This window comes from Eptatretus burgeri, chromosome 14, assembly GCF_056783735.1.
Source record: "Eptatretus burgeri isolate ZD-2024b chromosome 14, Ebu_testis_v1, whole genome shotgun sequence".
Taxonomy (NCBI): domain Eukaryota; kingdom Metazoa; phylum Chordata; class Myxini; order Myxiniformes; family Myxinidae; genus Eptatretus; species Eptatretus burgeri.
In genome coordinates, this window is record NC_140974.1 from 59504680 (window position 1) to 59523979 (window position 19300).

General features: G+C 48.8%; 1 protein-coding gene and 1 long non-coding RNA gene across 4 annotated transcripts in view; one reads left to right on the plus strand and one right to left on the minus strand.

The window, feature by feature from the left end:
* Positions 1 to 1397: 1397 nt before the first annotated feature.
* LOC147013344 (uncharacterized) overlaps positions 1398 to 19300 on the plus strand; it is a 28601-nt gene continuing 10698 nt past the window's right edge. The window contains exons 1-2 of the long non-coding RNA XR_015051286.1: positions 1398 to 1533; positions 15238 to 15324. This is a non-coding gene — a long non-coding RNA (uncharacterized LOC147013344). The remainder of the gene's footprint in view (positions 1534 to 15237; positions 15325 to 19300) is intronic.
* CSNK2B (casein kinase 2 beta) overlaps positions 18917 to 19300 on the minus strand; it is a 28691-nt gene continuing 28307 nt past the window's right edge. For all 3 annotated transcript variants that reach the window (XM_085855088.1, XM_085855087.1, XM_085855089.1), the window contains exon 7: positions 18917 to 19168. In XM_085855088.1, the coding sequence (XP_085711214.1) occupies positions 19078 to 19168 (91 nt within the window). In that variant the 3' untranslated portion in view covers positions 18917 to 19077. The remainder of the gene's footprint in view (positions 19169 to 19300) is intronic.

The window sequence follows — 19300 nt, forward strand, 5'->3', positions numbered from 1 at the left end:
TTCCAGTTGTTACTGGAGTTCGTCAGGGATGTGTACAGTGTACTGACCCCACACTTTTCAGCGCTTGTCTGGACTGGATTATGGGGAGGATGTCGGAGAGATCAAGCTGCGGTGCATCATTTGGGAGTCTCAAGGTCTTCGACCTTGATTTTGCAGCCAACGCAGTCATCTTTGCAGCGACTCTGGATATCATTTTTGGGGGCCCTCGGAGCACTGGATGAGACATCAGAGCAACTGGGATTATGGGTTTCCTCAGTCAAAACAAAGATCCAGGCTTTCAATGACATCTTGGATGCTGATATCTTATCTGCACCTGTTTGTGGTGAGGATGACGAGGTCACGAAGAGATTTACTTACCTTCGCAGTGATATTCATGTCTCCGCTGGCTGTGAGCCAGAGGTCAATAGATGGCTGGGTCGGGCCTGGAGTCATTGATTCACTGGATCATGGGGTGTGTCGGTACCTGTGCAGGAAGACAAAAGTCCGAGTCTTCAGTTCCCTGGTGCTTCGTCTTACTCTACAGATGTGAGTCTTGGACTCTGCCCAGGGATCTAAGACGGAGACTTAACTCCTTCAGTACAAGGTCTTCTCGGAGATTCCTTGGCTATCGCTGGTCAGACTGTATCTGAGAGAGACTCAGATGAGATTCGTTACCTTATATAGTCTGAGTGTCACTTGCGGCTGTATGGACATGTGGCTCATTTTCCTGATGCTGATTCTGCTCACCAGATTCCCTCAGCAAGAAAATCTCTGAGTGGAGGAGGCCAAAGGGTGGACCACATGCCTTATGGTTGCAGCAGGTTCATTGGCATCTCAACAAAATGGAGATGGGTCAGGCATCTGCATGGGGGATGGCCAAAAGGAGGACCCTGAAGTACCGGTGGAAAGCGGATGCAACGATGCGCTTCTCCAGCGCATGCTCCCATACCCGACCTGACCTGACACATCCAACATGTCCACCAAGTTTCATCCGAATACGTCCATCTTTTTGAGATATCCTGCTCACAGACAGACAAACAGGGTGAAAACATGACATCCATCCACCTTCAGTGGCTGAGGTAACTAGAATGGCACTCATTGGTACAGTACAGGAAAAGTATATGTTATTTTTGGCAGCAGCAGAAGAGCTGAATGAGGTGTTGGAGTGGTAATGTTGTGGTTATGCACGAACGATGCTACAGAAAGTTTTGTAAGTGCAGAGGAACAATATTATAATTGTGAAATTCAAGTTGCTAGTCGGAGAAATGACTCCAGTGAATGTACAAAAGGAGAGTGAAACAAAAATGTGATGGAACCTTTTTTTGTATCTGTGTTTTGTGGGGTGAAAAAGTGGGAGACATGGAAGAAGGTAGCTCAGGAACCATGAGTGATGACTGCAGGAAATATTCAAAAGGAGAGGGAAACATGGTGATGGGAAGTTTTTTTTTGTAGGAGAGGGAAACGGCATCCACACTCTTCCCCATTGGTGCAGCACGGAGACAGGCGATCCACTTTCCGGGAGCGACAGAGATCCTTCACATCCAAGATGTTGTGGTGGGCGGGGGGGGGGGTGGGGGAAGAGGAAGAGGAGTGGGTGGAGGGAATGGGAGACCGATCGGCACTGATCGTGACCGCGCTTTCCTGATTAATCCGGGCAGCAGGGAAGATTCGGCCCATGACATATACAAATTACACATGTATGTTGGGTAGTCGATATAGTCGAATTTTTTTTTTTTTTTTTGAGATTTGTACTACCCTTTTCAGTATTTAAAATGGCGATTTCAGTTAATACAATGGCGATTTCGATGAAACTTGGTTGGTAGGTTCATACCATGACCAAGTTGTGTGCAAATGAGAAGCGTTGCTATGGATACCACCGTTGCCGAGCAACGGGACTTTGAAAATTTTTAAAAATCATAAAAAATTAATTTTTTCGAAAATCAAAAATCGGGCCACGAGCGACTGTGGGCAGTACATTCAGCCATATTGTCAAAAATTTCCAGCCGGATCCTATGAAAACTGTCGGAGAAGATAGACTTTGAATGAACCCTGGTCGAAAACAATAAAAAAACGAAGTTCGTTATATCTCAGAGACTGAGTCAGATATACATGAAACTGGTATGGTAGGTTCATGGTATGTCCTAGTTATGTGTGAGAAAGAACCGTTGCTATGGACCCCTCCGTTGCCTAGCAACGGCCGACTACCGGCTTGTATGCATGTATGTATGTGTATATATATATATATATGTATATGTATATGTATATGTATATATATATATATATATATATATATATATATATATATATATATATATATATATATATATATATTGCGGACCGGGGTCGGGGTGAGAGGACTACGAGGGGGGGGGGGGAAGCCATCTCTGGTTCCCACCAGATTCTCCGGAATCGCGGGCCGTCGCGCACGGATAATTCAGTGATGCGGCGGGTCGCGAATCAACCGTGAACGCCAATAACTCAATCATGTGACCTTGGGTCCTCCGTCGTGGGTTTAACCGTTACCTAATTAATCACGTGACCTAATTACTGGGGAACACGCTCTCGGTACGCCTTCTCCGAACGGGGTCACCTTATCAGGTCAGATGCAGCCAAGCGACACTGCCAAGGAACGTACCGGCTAGTCGAACGGATCATTCGGAGATAAAGTCCCGGCGAGGCTAGGATACGGACCATGATGGATCAATGAAAGAAAAGACAAAAACAAGCTGGGAACATTTCTACACAAGCATTTATTAACAGGTGAGGAAAAACATATGGCACAATGACTGGATTTATTGTTGTATACAAGCAGGGAAAGTAAGGAATTTGTGGGGTTCGACAAAAAGCAAGCAACTTACCAAAGCGGACACAGAGCAGACTTATCCCGATATATTCTTCTGCACTCTTAACTTAAGCAAGGACAGGAGCCATGATGTGCACACACACACACACACACACACACACACACACACACACACACACACACACACACACACACACACACACACACACACACACACACACACACACACACACTGATGAAGAGGAGATAATGAGAAAGGAGAGGAGATGAGGGCTAATGGTCTCGCAATACCTTGCACGGTCGGCCGGCCACGCTACTCAGTGCACTTTAGGGGACGTGCCGCTGAGCGATCCCAGTTTGGGGATCGGCACGTCATCTCCTGCTTGGTTACTGTGCCAGGCTCAGCGTGTGCACCGGTCCAGAGAATAGTCGGAGCTGACAGGTAAGGAAAGCCGAGCCAACAGACGAGAAGGGTGGTGGGTGGAGCCAGCAGACGAGAATCAGCAGGCGGAGTCAGGCAGGTAGGTGGTGGAAGGTGCAGCCAGCACATGAGACAGGTGGAGCATCAGGCAAATGGAGATCCCAGCTTTTTTACGGCTTCGCGATCCGCCCTTTATAAAGGTCCATGGTGTAGGGTGGGGGTGACGACTCGAAGTGATGTCACCCGAAATCGTGTGATCCTATTGGACCCTGGCCACGCTGCCTGGCCCCTACAGCTGGAAGTGGTCTCAGTTGTACATCCGGCGAGACATGGTTGAGTTGTGGAATCGCCCCGAGCTGAACACCGCGGTATGAACCGCCCCAAAACGAACTCCTGGGCCGCGTTCCGGCAACCGGCTGAGGGTCGCGTCGGTCCTGCATGCTCGTTCGGGCACCCCCGGCGACCTGCGGTTGGCACTGGTCAATGCGCTTGTTCCGTCCGTGTGCCACACAGCCCGAGCGATCTGGGCCGTGCATTTGCGCCTCTGCTTGGTGGCCACTACATCGAGGAGGAGGTGCGGGATGACCTCTGCTGTTTGCAGGAGATATTGATTGCTGAAGTAGCGAGCGAAGATCGATGATAAGATGCAGTTGTAAATCAGCGCGCAGACCCGAATAAAGATGTGCGCCATGCGCATCCCGTACAGGGTTGTGGTTATTTATCACAGGGCTGCGCGTGTCTGATATGCATGTGGTGAGCACACAGTGATGATCCTCACAGGCGGCCGCCTGAGTGCAGTGTCGGTCCCTGTCTGTCATGGATTGAAGGAAAGGAATGGATACAAATCAGGGTTGAAAAGAAGATAGATATAAGTATTAGATGCAGATTTGGGTTGAAAGGACGCGCCACATGTGTCCCGTGCAGTCTTGCGGTGTTGAGTCTCGCTAATGACGGAAATGAAGAAAGAGATACAATTAGACCTCGCTATGAGACCCACACAACGCACTTCGTCCCATTGACCCATGAGACATGAGGGGAAGGTCTTACTGTACGAATACTAACAAAATAACTTTCTGGGTATCACTGTATGTTGGATTCCATTGCCTTTGAGGCATGCGGTTTCCAGAACCGCAACAATATATATATATATATATATATATATATATATATATATATATATATATATATATATATATATATATATATATATATATATATATATATATATATATATATATATATATATATATATATATATATATATATATATATATATATATATATATATATATATATATATATATATATATTTATATATATATATATATATATATATAGCCTGGTCTTGGCGCAGTGGTTAGGGCAGCGACTTGGGATCCAAAAGGTCCTGAGTTCAAGCCCCGTTGGGCCACTGAATTAATACACCAGGGGGTTGACTCAGCCTGTCATCCTTCTGAGGTCGGCGAAATGAGTACCAGTGTACTGGGCCGGTGTATACCCCGGTTAAAATAGGTGTACCAGATCCCTGTGTCACAAGAGGCGACCAGGGTTGCGTCAGGAAGGGCATCCGGTGTAAAACATGTGCCAAATCACTATGCGGATCATAATGATGATCTGCTGTGGCGACCCCTAACGGGAGCAGCCGAAAGAAGAAGATATACATGTATATATATATATATATATATATATATATATATATATATATATATATATATATATATATATATATATATATATTGTTGTGGTTACCAAATTCGCAAACCACCATTCAGGTCCCTTAGGTGAGGTATCTCGGTAAGTACATGTGTAGTTAGGTCCAAACCCGTTGTCTAGTGGGAATACATGTCATTTATGCGTGCTGCGACTCTTCAGGATAGCCGTTTTTCTTTTACTATCTTTATTTTGGACCAACCGCCATGATTACAACCACAACCACCGCTTCACCACAACCGCCACGACCTTCACGTCACACCTCGCAACCGTAGCATCGCCACCGTTCTTGCCCCGCTGTGGGTACCGGTGTTGGACTCGTGCAGGGCGCGCGTCGAACAGCGTGTACAAAATCACGGATTTGTGCTTCAAAAACGGATCAAAAACGACACACGCCCACTTTTTGCCGTCCAATCGGTGAGCGAGGGGCGATTTGGCCCCGCCTCCAGGACGATCGATATATGCAAATTTGTGGATCAAAAAGCCTTCACGCCCACTTTTTCTCGGGCCAATGGGGAGCGAGGTGAAAGGTCAAAGGGAGGGGGTCAAAGGCGAAGCTACGGGGGATAAAAGGACCGTGTTCGTCAGTCAGGAGAGTGGAGAGTCGGAGAGTCCAGAGGCGGAGAGTAGGAGAGTCGGAAGCAGAGGGTCAAGACTTCGCGGGCGGTGGAGCTGCTCGTCGTGTGCGTTGGAGTCGGAACGGAGGGGACGAGCTGTGGAAAGGCGGCGACACCAGACGAGGGGGTGCTCGCGTCGTGCAGGGAGCTGCACCCGAGGGAGGCCGACAGCGCGACCTGGCCGAGGTGGAGACGCACACCAGGGATAATAAAGATCCTCTATACCCCGAGCATCAGCAACCCCCTCCTGTTTCCCCCTGCGCTGAGATAGTGCGACCAAGGGGGCCCCTTTCCCACCCCCTACCAGACACTGCCCGCGAGGCCCGCGGGGTTGGGGCGCCATCGCCGCTCCGCGTCTCATCACCAGACGGGTAGGCGCGACCCGGTCTCGGCCTCAGGCCCGCCTCATCCTTGAGGGTATTCTTTTCCTTGGTTTTGGGTATGTGTTGTCGGCGCCGTCTGTGAAGTAGAATTGTATAAGTGTTGCCGTGTGCTCGGTAGTCGGTATTAGCTCTGCATTGTGTTTTCGCTTTTGTATTTGCTTTTTGTATAAATTGCATTGTGTCTTTTCTGTGTGCTTTTGGTGGAATTGTATATGTGTGCTTCCCGTGTGCCGCGAATAAATGTGCTTTTGTGTTGAACTGTTTACCGCTTCGCTTCGTCATTTCTCCCATTGAATCCTCATCTTGCTTCACGTAAAGGTTTGGTCGTGGGCTGAATACGCCTGATAATTAATCGAACCGTCGAGGTCGACGATAACACCGCTCGGTTATTCTGATAGTACGGAACGGGTCGCTTAAGTGGCCCGTGTCCGAAGTCGACCTGCGGCGAGGTGCGATCGCCCGGTCTACCCTCCGCGTGGGTACTTAGGTAGGTCGAATTCGGCGAGCAACCCTATCCCACGCGGGGGTTGATTGGCTCGATCGCGGTGAGACCGAAAGGTCCACCCGTGACTGGTTCCCGGCGTTAGTCCGAGAGGGTCACGACTGGATTGTCCGTCCGGTGGGCGACGTGCCGCGATTCGAGTTACGTGGCCGTCAGCACGCCGGCGGGCGCGAAGACCGCAACACTGGTGTCAGGTCGTGCGATATAAACTCATCGCCCTCCTCGCGGCACTGGTATCGGAGAACAGGAAAACGGGCTCTCCTGTCTCCAATTAAATTCACGGGAATCGGTCCAGGGGTGAGAGAAGCGACCCCCGATTCCCTCCAAATTACGAGCGAGTTAAATTAACCCTTCACGAGAAGCAAGATGGCGTCTCAAGGCGAGCGGGAGCCGGGGGTATTAGAAATGTATATGTGTAGTAATGTAGAGTCCATGGTCCAGGATGGAATCCCCGAGCAGGAAATGTTGATTGTGCAGGAACACGGACTCGCCCAACTGAACCCAGGGCCCGAGGTGGGTGCGGCAGCGGCCGCGGTGTATGACACCTCCCCCCCCCTCTCCACCAAGACCCTTCCCCAACCCCTGCCGAAACGGCTCACTCAAGCGCACCCGACGTGGCCCAGCTATGCGCCATGCTGGCGGCAATGACAAATGAAATAAAAAACGAAATGAAAGACATGAACAAGCAAATGAATGAAGTGAAAACGACGATGATACAAATACAAACGAAATGAAAGGCATGAACGAAAAGATGGATACAAATACAAATGAAATGAAAAACGAAATGAACAAGCAAATAAACGGAATGGAAACAAACATGAAGGAAGAAATGAAAAAGCTACGGGGTGAGACGCGGAACATGGGCCGATGCCTGCAGGCGGGCATGAAGGCCGTGACAACGGAAATAATAGTGGAGACAAGGGAGGTAAAGGGTGAAGAGTTGGCAGTGACGGTAGCCGGGAAGGGAACGATAGAGGAGAGACTGCACGGTGAGGACGGGGTTAGTGACGCACACACACACGGTAGTGGAGGACAACGGGGGTGAGCTCGCGGAGCGTGTAGAGACCCAGTGCGAGCACCTGGATGGCCTCCTCCAGGAACGAGGGGAGGGAGTATGCCCCCTTGAGGCGAGTCACGACCAGGTGAGTTCGGTCGTGCTTTGCGAGGTTGAGGGGAGGAGTGCTGTGGACAGGTGCACGGAGAGCTTGGGGGGTATAGAGGCCCCGGAGACCCTTGTGGGGACACGAATCCCCAGTGTGGTTGTCCCTGTGTGTGTGGTGCAAGGTGTGAGTGCGTCCCCGTGTGTGGAAGCGACCCCGTGTGTGAGTGGTGTGGTGGCGAGTGTGCCGGAGTGTGTGCTTCCCAGCACGCCGTGTGTGGATGAGGCACCGCGGGTGAGTGCCCCCGCGTGTGTGAGTGAGGCACGGTGTGTGGATGAGGCACCGCGGGTGAGTGCCCCCGCGTGTGTGAGTGAGGGACGGTGTGTGGATGAGGCACCGCGGTTGAGTGCCCCCGCGTGTGTGGATGAGGCACGAGTGAATGGAGCACCACGTGTGAGTGGTATGGGTTATGCAAGGGAGACCGTGTGTGTGAGAGAGCGGTATGTGAGGGAGATGTCGGTTGGCATGCGGGAGCACGCAGCCGCGTCTCCCGGTGTGAATGTGATGGAGTGGACTGTGTGCGTCGTAACACGCAGGTGTGCGTGGGTTGAATGGCGACGACGGCGACAGAGGAACGAAAGCCGAGTAGCGGCTGTAGTTGTTTCGCGGACCGTGCCGGGTTCACCCAGCAGTGAGCACGCGGTTCGTGCTGTGCAACGCACGAGACCGCCACGTGCTCGCTTGCGAGAGTGAAGTCCCGGTCCGGAAACGCACGCGGTGGATTTGCCGATCCCGCGGACGGACAAAGTTTAGGCAGGATTATGGATTTGGACCAGACGGGTTCTCCACGCGATCGTGTGTGTTAAGCTCCAACGGGCAAAGCACATGTGTTCGCGTGGGGAACCCCTCGAGACGTGTGGCTTGTGTTTTTTTTTATGCGCACGGTGACGCCATGGCTGCACGTGGGGTTGGAATCCGGCAGGAGGGGTATCTCTGCCGGATGGTACCGTCCAAGGAGGGACGAGGAACACGTGCAGCTGCATGACGTCACGGGCAGGTGCAAAGTGCGCGAGCTCTGAGTTGCCGCGCATGTGCTGCGCATGGAAAAAAAAAAAAAAAAAAAAAAAAGCAAGCCTCACTTTCGGGTGCACAGGATTCCTGGGCAAGGGGTGGAAGACCCCCTTACCTGGGCACAGGATGGAAACTAGTTAGGGGGAAGGGTTAGCTTAGCTAGACCGACTTCATGGGGCAGGGGTAAGTCCTCATGGAGTCCGTGGAATGGATTAGTTAGAGGGATTGTAGCCAGATTTAGGATGGGAAAATGGGAAATGATTTTTGATGATTTGGAGACAGAGACAGACTTTGGATGTGTAGAGTTGACGTAGCTTAGCTACGTAGTGTTAAAAGGAACGTGCTACTAGTTTAAGGGACGACGTGGGAGCACGAGTTAGTTAGGGGGTGCAGTTAAAAGGATGGCAGAGTTCAGTGGTGTGTGTGTTGAAGAGTTGTTGGTGAGTGAATTGGAAGCATGTGCTTGGTGAGTGAGTGAGGCCAGCGGGTCTGTGTGAATGGAGCGAATGGGGAATGCATGGTGCGATGAGTGATTGGGGGGAGGAGTGACTCCCGCCCAAGGGACCCCGGGGTCAGAGTAAAGTGAGTTAGCTGGGTTAGTTAAATTAACAAATATGGAAGTCGTTTTGTTGTTGGTGGGGATGTAGGCTCGAAACCCATTTGGAGGGGTGCAGGAGCCCTGTTGACGGGCTTGGGAGCGTGGCTGCGAAAGGTGAGTATCGCTGAGTGGGTACCCCGGGCACCAGGCTAGTCGGCCGCGGTAGGCCATGGGCCCATGGGGGGCCGGGATAGAGTAGTGGGCACGGGTGCGCCTGCTTGGTGCGGGGGCCCGGGGCGCCATTAGCCGCGTGGGCAGTGTTGTGGGCACGGGTGACCCTCGGAAAGGGGCCCGGGAGGCCGGCCTGCCACGTGTGCGTTTCAGGGGAGGTGCCATGGGGGGCACTCCCCGGTGTTAGGGAGCTGGTAGGCTCGGAGGCAGTGTAGTGCCCGGGGGTGCCATAGCGGGAGATTCGGCAGAGGGTCGTGCCTGCCAAAGGGAGCCACGTGTCCTAGCCAGGAGACCGTGTGAGGGCACGGAGCGAAAATTGGGGGGGCGAGGCCCGAAATTGTGAGGACACCAACACAGGCGACGGGAATCTGGGTTGTTAGAACCAATAGTTTAAGCGAGAGGCGCTTGTCGAAAGCCGCGGGGTAGTTTAACAGTTAAATGGTTAGGGTAGATTAGGAGATGTACCCCTCCGCACCATCCATCCCCTCGCTGTCGTTGTGGGCCGCTGGACCCACTTGGTGTTAAGATCGCCGAACTCTGGGGAGGCCATTCTGAGGCTTGAGTTGGGCCTCGACACAGGACGTTAGCTCTCCCTTGTTCCCCTCCGGGAAGGGAACGCAGGGGTTGGGAGTAGGCTAGGTGACAGGATAGGTTAGCCGAACAAGGACGATAAAGGGGGTTAGGGGACGATTTATAGAGGGGAAGTAAAAATAAAAACAACAAAAAAATAAGTTGGGGCTAAATTGGGGTTTGACAAATTAAGGGAGTGGGTATGTACAGTGACAGGCAAAGGCGATAGGTTGGGAGGGAGACAGGTAGGTAGGTCCGAGCCCGCCTTCCAAGTGGCCAGCACCACCGCACCCCCTCCACCAATCTCCACTGAACGGCAAAAGCTGGCCAACTTCATCGGCTGGCCGTGTTTTGCTTCAAGGCGGAGGCCGGCCAACTTCATCGGCAGCTGTTGTTTTGCTGCAAGGCCTGTGACGGCCGGATCATCTGCAGCTGTGGTACTGCAAGGCCTGTGCCGGCCAGTTCATCTGCCGGCTGTGTTTGCCTGCAGCGGCCTTCTTCTGCGGGCTGTGTTTGCCTGCTTGCCTTTGCCATGCCATGCCCACTGCCCACGTTCACCAGCCCCGTTCAATTTTTGCTTTTCCCCCCCCTATTCATTTCCATGTGCGCCAGGATCCGCAAGGCAACAGTTTGCAAGCTGCGAGAACTGCCCTGTTGGCCGCTACAACACGGGCCTGCAGTGGCGGCCCGTGCACCGTGTTTGTGTTCACCCATCCATTCGTTGTGCTCATTGCGTGTGCCACTTGAGCTGGCACGGAGACTGCGTTGTGCAGCCCATGCACCGTTGTGGTTCACTGCGTTCAGTTCAAAAGGGAAGGCCTTGGACTGCGTGTGAGCAGCCAGCCACGTTCCCTGTCACCTGCATTGTTTGAGCCAGAGACTGCATGCGGGCAGCCTGGCTCCCTGCTAACTGCTTTCTTTTTGCAGAGTTCAATGATCCTGGGCCATGGTTTAGTGTAAAATTTGTAAGTTAAGGTTAAGATGTACTGTACATATGAGTGCGCCCCCCGGCATGTCTGTCTAGCGCCGGCAATTTTATTTAAGTCGTCCGTGTGAGTGAGTTTGTTTAGATAGTTACGCAGCCCTCAGGTTATTTATTTTGGGGACACGAATACCATGAATGTCGCACTCAGGGATCCGTAGGTAAAATGTACTAGGGGAAAACTACACATGATGGCACACGAAAATTTGACGACTCGGGACGAGTCTGTAAAAAGGGGAGGGGGTAGTGTTGTGGTTACCAAATTCGCAAACCACCATTCAGGTCCCTTAGGTGAGGTATCTCGGTAAGTACATGTGTAGTTAGGTCCAAACCCGTTGTCTAGTGGGAATACATGTCATTTATGCGTGCTGCGACTCTTCAGGATAGCCGTTTTTCTTTTACTATCTTTATTTTGGACCAACCGCCATGATTACAACCACAACCACCGCTTCACCACAACCGCCACGACCTTCACGTCACACCTCGCAACCGTAGCATCGCCACCGTTCTTGCCCCGCTGTGGGTACCGGTGTTGGACTCGTGCAGGGCGCGCGTCGAACAGCGTGTACAAAATCACGGATTTTGTGCTTCAAAAACGGATCAAAAACGACACACGCCCACTTTTTGCCGTCCAATCGGTGAGCGAGGGGCGATTTGGCCCCGCCTCCAGGACGATCGATATATGCAAATTTGTGGATCAAAAAGCCTTCACGCCCACTTTTTCTCGGGCCAATGGGGAGCGAGGTGAAAGGTCAAAGGGAGGGGGTCAAAGGCGAAGCTACGGGGGGATAAAAGGACCGTGTTCGTCAGTCAGGAGAGTGGAGAGTCGGAGAGTCCAGAGGCGGAGAGTAGGAGAGTCGGAAGCAGAGGGTCAAGACTTCGCGGGCGGTGGAGCTGCTCGTCGTGTGCGTTGGAGTCGGAACGGAGGGGACGAGCTGTGGAAAGGCGGCGACACCAGACGAGGGGGTGCTCGCGTCGTGCAGGGAGCTGCACCCGAGGGAGGCCGACAGCGCGACCTGGCCGAGGTGGAGACGCACACCAGGGATAATAAAGATCCTCTATACCCCGAGCATCAGCAACCCCCTCCTGTTTCCCCCCGCGCTGAGATAGTGCGACCAAGGGGGCCCCTTTCCCACCCCCTACCAGACACTGCCCGCGAGGCCCGCGGGGTTGGGGCGCCATCGCCGCTCCGCGTCTCATCACCAGACGGGTAGGCGCGACCCGGTCTCGGCCTCAGGCCCGCCTCATCCTTGAGGGTATTCTTTTCTTTGGTTTTGGGTATGTGTTGTCGGCGCCGTCTGTGAAGTAGAATTGTATAAGTGTTGCCGTGTGCTCGGTAGTCGGTATTAGCTCTGCATTGTGTTTTCGCTTTTGTATTTGCTTTTTGTGTAAATTGCATTGTGTCTTTTCTGTGTGCTTTTGGTGGAATTGTATATGTGTGCTTCCCGTGTGCCGCGAATAAATGTGCTTTTGTGTTGAACTGTTTACCGCTTCGCTTCGTCATTTCTCCCATTGAATCCTCATCTTGCTTCACGTAAAGGGTTGGTCGTGGGCTGAATACGCCCGATAATTAATCGAACCGTCGAGGTCGACGATAACACCGCTCGGTTATTCTGATAGTACGGAACGGGTCGCTTAAGTGGCCCGTGTCCGAAGTCGACCTGCGGCGAGGTGCGATCGCCCGGTCTACCCTCCGCGTGGGTACTTAGGTAGGTCGAATTCGGCGAGCAACCCTATCCCACGCGGGGGTTGATTGGCTCGATCGCGGTGAGACCGAAAGGTCCACCCGTGACTGGTTCCCGGCGTTAGTCCGAGAGGGTCACGACTGGATTGTCCGTCCGGTGGGCGACGTGCCGCGATTCGAGTTACGTGGCCGTCAGCACGCCGGCGGGCGCGAAGACCGCAACAATATATATATATATATAAAATAATGTTGTTGAGGTGGCCGGCCCAGGTTAACCCCCCGACCCAAATTGTGGTGATGGGCAGTAAACACCAACCTCCAGGACGGCCGAGCAGTTCCTTATTAATATGAGGCGGGCATGCTGATCCGAGGAGATTTTAACACGTGCTCGAAGGGCATGGCAGGACACTCGTAACAGGACAAACGTACACCAGGCAATCCGCGAGCAGCACTCAACACTAAGGCTCAGAGCCCCAATGCAGCTGCTTATGACATCAACCAAGAGCAAAAGGCCAGCGTCTTGCTTCACCACGCGAGCCAAATCTCAACACAAATTCAATGGATGTATTGTTGTGGGCCGGGGTTCGGCGGCGATAAACGACCACCAGGGGGAGTAGTAGAGCCGTCTCCCACCGAATACCCAGAATTTAGGTCGTGACTCCTGGACAACTCCGAAAGGTCACGGGTCACTTAAAGGACCGTGGTCGCCAATATTTTGACGGCTTGAGGTAGGGTCCACTTGTCTATTCCAATTTACCGAAGTACTCACGCCGTCGAACTACCGGGGAAGCCGCACCCTCAGCCGACTTTGTCCGAACAGAGTCGCTGTTACCGACTCGGATCCGGCGGAACCGGGCGGAAGTTACCAAAGCCGCGCCAGACCAAATGAACAATTTACGGCACAAACGGCCTCCCTAATTCTCAATATGCACCGTTTTGGGTCAATGAAAGAAAGTGACAGACAATGAGCTGGTACATTGAACAATTGGGGGTTTATTTATCGGGGGGCAGGGGAGCACAAAGAGCAGAGTTATCCAAATAAAAGCAATGTACAATGAACAAAAGCACTTAATTTCTACTTACAGACGGGGCCCACGGACACGGACACACACTGAAACGCACACACACAAAAGAATTGACCCCGTGGAGTCTTTATTTGGTCCCTCAGCCCAGAAGGGAAAGGCGAGCTGGGGACCAGGGCCTTGTCAGGTACATCTCTGCCTCGTGCGGTCACACCGTACTTCAACCACCATGGTGGGACTCAAACCCACGTTCCGAAATCCACGGGCCCGCGACCCTGGCTGCTCGGCCTCCACCACCACGAAGGACCGCAGACGAAAAGCCACCACAACCAAGACCAAGCCAATCGCCACAATGACTGCAGAACACTGGTCCTGACAACCACTCTCCTCTTCTTGCCAGGTCCGAAGGATTTCTTCCCCTCCCACTCGCCTCGTGATTGGATGAGGGGTTGTTGGGCGATCAGTGGCCTTCCCTCATTGGTTGGGGCACCTCAGCCCTGCTTGCCCTTCGCCCGTTGGCTGGAGGAAACGCTCCATGCCCTTCCTCGGAGCGGAGCCTCGATCTGAAGCGAATGGAGGCTCCGCCCATGCCTTCAGCCAAAAACACATGGGCAATGGAGTCGATGGTGCGGAGATAACGAACGAAATATAACGAAACTTCACAGCGCACACATGTAATTCCCATGAGACGGAAGGACGGGACCCTAACTATAACACATACTTATCGACATAACTGAACTGTGGGGACTGCTGTCTGTTTGTGTGCAAATGGCTGCCAGATTCGTAACAGTATCATCCTCTTCGGCGTGCACTCACCCTCCGCTCTCGCCTCTCAAAAACAATGCACCTCGTACCTCCACTCTGATCACGGCTCTCCACAAAATGCACAAGCCGACTGAGTCCGATGCCTCTCAACATGTGTCAGTTTTCCTCTTTAATCATGGCTCTCCAAAAGTGCACAAGCCAACCTCGAACTCCACTCTCCTCTGATTCTCTTCCGAATTAACTCTGCCTCGTGCATTCCTCACACTGACCTCGTGTGTGCGCTCTGCCGATCTCTCGTCCGATATAGTAGGAAGCCTCCCATGCCCTCTTCTTCAGGTGTCTCACGGCTAACAATCCTCCGCCTCTGGGGCGTGGCCTGATCGCACGAAACCTGGGAAGGCGGGCGGGGCTTCTGCCTGCTCAGCACGCCTGCTTGTTCCTCCTTATGGTTTTGGTTATAAAGACATAGGGAAAAGTTACAGAGAGGCAATTACATACTCGGGAAGCTTATTCTTAAACCCTAGCTAATTAACAAGACACCACCCCCTCGTGTGGAGACACATCGCACTTAAGCTCACAGGTTCCCAAGTTACATCGGGATACCTCCGACACATCCACAGACCAAGCAACTCTACACAATGCTATATTCCCAATTAAATTCTTCCATCGACCCCCACAACAATATATATATATATATATATATATATATATATATATATATATATATATATATATATATATATATATATATATAAACACACACGCACTTGCGGGGTATGCTTACAAATTGTGAAAGCATACGAATCATGCTTTCCCATTGCCTCAGGTCGCTCACCTGCATTTCATTTTTCATTTACAGATGCTTTCTGACGGTTGTGATTTTTCCTGGTGCACCGGATTCGATGTCCATCGACACAGAATTTCAGCTTTCTTCGTCATCCGGAAGGTACTGATCTTTAACATCAGTCAGTGAGTCAGTGGTTAGAAATTTTTAATATACAGTATATGTAAAACATTTTTGCTTGTGTGCAATATGTAAATATTTGAATATACTGTGCTTTCTTTTGCAATAATCTTATGAAAATTCTTTAAAATGTCATATTCCTTAACCTCACTAAAGACCCTTTTGTTTGGGATAATGGAAGAGGAGAAGTAATTGCTTTTTGTTGGATTCTTGCACTTTAATTGCATGCTTGGGAATTTCAGGGTTTAAAATTCAAGAAAAAGTGTGCTGGGAAAATGGTTTGTGTTTAAAACCCCCAAAAATCCATTTTCCTTATTTAACTGTTGACACTTGACAAGCAAAGTAAAAAAAAATAATAATAAACAACAACAAAGAAAACTATTAAAACAAGTGGTGCCAAGCACAACAAATCCCACCCATTTAAGGCATAAAGTTATTTTGGCGATCAAATTTAAATTTGATACATCCTTAACCTGAATGTTGATTAAAAGGAATAGAATAAGGAATATTTTAGTCTTGGTTTGAAGTCAATTAAACCATTTTTGACGAAGTTAAGAGTGAAAAACGATTTTGACCTTTTTGTGACCTGACCTTGACCTAATTGGACCCAAAAGTTAATGGGGTCGTCCAAGGTTCATTACCCACCTGTGGATACAATTTGACAGTGTTTTAGCCCAGCCATTTTCCCGTAAAGTTGTATTTTCGTAACCATGTTTTAGTTGTAATGGAAAATTTGTAATTTTGACCGATGACCATGACCCCCAAAACTTCGGACCCCACCGATCTTCATAAATATGCATTTTTTACTATAGGAATGGGTAGAATTATAAGTGACAAATAGAATAAGGTTCACTATAAGCTTAGTTTGAAGTAAATCAGATCATTTTTGATGAAGTTGAGTGAAAAACGATCTTGATCTTTTCATGACCTTTACCTTTGATCCAATTGGACCCAAAAGTTAATGGGGTCGTCCAAGGTTCATTGCCCACCTGTGGATTAAATTTGATAGTGTTTGCTGAAGCCGTTTTGCCGTAAAGTTGCTAACAGACAGACAGACAAACAAACCGGACGATTACAATATCCTGCTCCCTCCCTCCAGGGGGCAAGATAATTAGTTTTGGTTTGCAACTGTGCATGGTAGTATATTGGGATGGCACAGGAAAAACATGGCTGCCCCATTAAATATGTACAAAATGTAATGCTTAAAAGCTACTACAAGAGTGAAGTGATAAGCATTTAAAAGTCATAGCTTTCATTCTTGAGCATTTTCAGAACTAACAAAACTGAAAAAGACACCAGAAAAAATTGCAAAAGTACCAAAGAGAGAGATCGTAAAATTGCCGAATTTTTCAGAGCACAATAATGGTTAAAGAGATTACAATGATTTGAAGCAAATAGTGTTGTTTATTAATGAAGTTTTACAGCGTAACAAGCTAAAGTACACATTATTTTATGAAATACACACGTTTATAAATCACATATCCTTGTGTTCCAATATTTAATTTTCACCGTCTTCCAAAATTTCTACGGAGTATAAAAGTTCTATAAAAAGGCTCATCATTATGGACGGTAGCTATCTCTGTGCTCAAAGAAGAATACCATGAGGAATTGGAAATTGAAAATTTCAGGCCACATTTGAAGGAAGCTTCAATCTTAATCCATCATCACTGCAACATTCACATCAGAACGATTTTAACATTTGGGGGAAAACTCCCATGAAAAAAGGCCACAAGCTTACAATGGGGGATGGTTTCAGCTCAGCTTTGAAAATAAATAATTATATTAAACAATAGTCTCAGGACAATGTCTTTAATTTTACTTGGAGTGTGTACATGTCGGTGCACAATTTATAATAATATTATATTATTATTGTGTACATGTCGGTGTGCTGATGGGTTTAATGAAAAGACTTCACAAACATATGGCATGTCTATCGGCGTGTTTCCATGAGGATGTAAAATGAAATAAACAACGAAAAAAAGGATATTTTACAACACACAGTTTTTGGTCTTGCTACTGTCGTCGTGGTTGTTGTTTGTGTGCTCCTTCCATGCCTGTCACACTTTAAAGAGTTCCTGCCATCGTACTGATGGAACCGCCACATAAAGCTGGAGGTCGTGCTTCTTATTCCATTCTGGAAAGATTGGTTTTTAAAATAGGGATATTTATGATTAAACAGACAACGTTGTTCCAAATAAATCAAATATTACCTTTCCAACAGTCACATTTTTAGGTCATCTCTACCGAGATGAACTCCTAATAAAGCCGGACCAAATGTCTGTCCGTCAACAATTTTTCTTTCCGATCTTGATGAAACTTAGTATGTGGGTAGAGGTCGATGAGTGTTGCACAACGATATAACTTTTGTCCGGGTTCAAGGTCAGGGTCAAGGTCATGAGGTCACGTAAGTTATAAAAATCGCCATTTTCAAAACCTATCTTGTCTGCCATTCTACAAGATATTCGGCAACTGTTTATTGATTATGATAGTAAAAAATATTATCTTGTATCTAACTGGACAGATTTTAGAATTTCCGTCCCGTTTGGCCGCCACGTAACCTGAAAGATGGTCAAAAACACCTCCTGGTACAAAGAAAACTTTTTACTTCCGATCTTGATGAAATTTGGTATGTGGGTAGAGGTCGATGAGTGATACCCAACGACATATTTTTTCCCGGATTCGAGGTTAGGGTTAAGGTCACGAAAGTTGTGAAAGTCGCCATTTTCAAAACCTATCTAGTCTGTCATTTTAGGAGATATCTGGCAACGGTTCATCGATTATGATAGTAAAAAACATTATAGAGATGACCGTCACCCCCACACGGGGGTAATTTTTTTATTAGTATTATTATTATACGACAACAGGAACTACTTAGAATAAAGTGTGAGGGATGGACGCTTCTGCTTTTAGTAATAGATTCTCTCCAAAATCTGTCCATGTGACTGCACAATTTATATACATCGACATGCATTGATTATTATCCCTCACATCAGTCAGTTGGACTACAGTGATGGAATAAAATATCTACACAGAAACAAAATAGCGAATGGCAAGCCAGGCAAATAATCGATTTTTATTACACTTTTGCGTTAAGATAGAACATACACAACCAGGAACTTAAGCTCGTTCAGGTGCTCACCTTTTGAGTCAACAATCATTTCGGAAGAGAAAAACCAAGAGTTGAGAAATTTTCCAATCCTGTGGAAACTTGCACCAGAGATATTACCACATAACATAATAGCATCGCGACCCAAGTCATATCCAGACATAAAGGTTTCTCAAAATGGAAGTCAGCTTGGCAAAGTCGGGGTGGGGGCGGGGATGTATGGGTGGGATTAAAAATATTGCCAAACATCATGTCCTCACGTCGATGGTTCCAAATTGGGTTGACCGAGCTCACCGTCTTCAGGATCACATGAAGCACAGATATGTTTCGTACTGCACTCGATGTGGTGCATAAGCTTCCACTTATACACCACAAATGGTGCAGTACTAAACATGTCCATAATGTGCCAAAGAGATTGGATATATATATATATATATATATATATATATATATATATATATATATATATATATATATATATATATATATATATATATATATATATATATATATATATATCTATCAAATGATCTTTGCTTTGGGCCAAACTGCACCTTGTCCGCCCATGACCTCGCTTTAAATTTATATTTTTCCACCTCTTTCTTTCTTCACCTCTATGCCCCTTCAACCTAGCGCAAAGGTTTAACTGGACTCTTGTAATTGGCAGCTGCCTGAAGCTGCAACTGGTAGGCCATCGGATGGATCTTGAAGCCATACAGTCTAGGCAAAAACAGAGGCAACACGATTGCATCAATTTACAAATCATTCAACATAGGTAAAGGGGGTGAGGTGGGGAGGGTGTGAAGCAAAACAGAGCATGAAGGGAAGGGGATGCTTTCAAACCAGTAAACC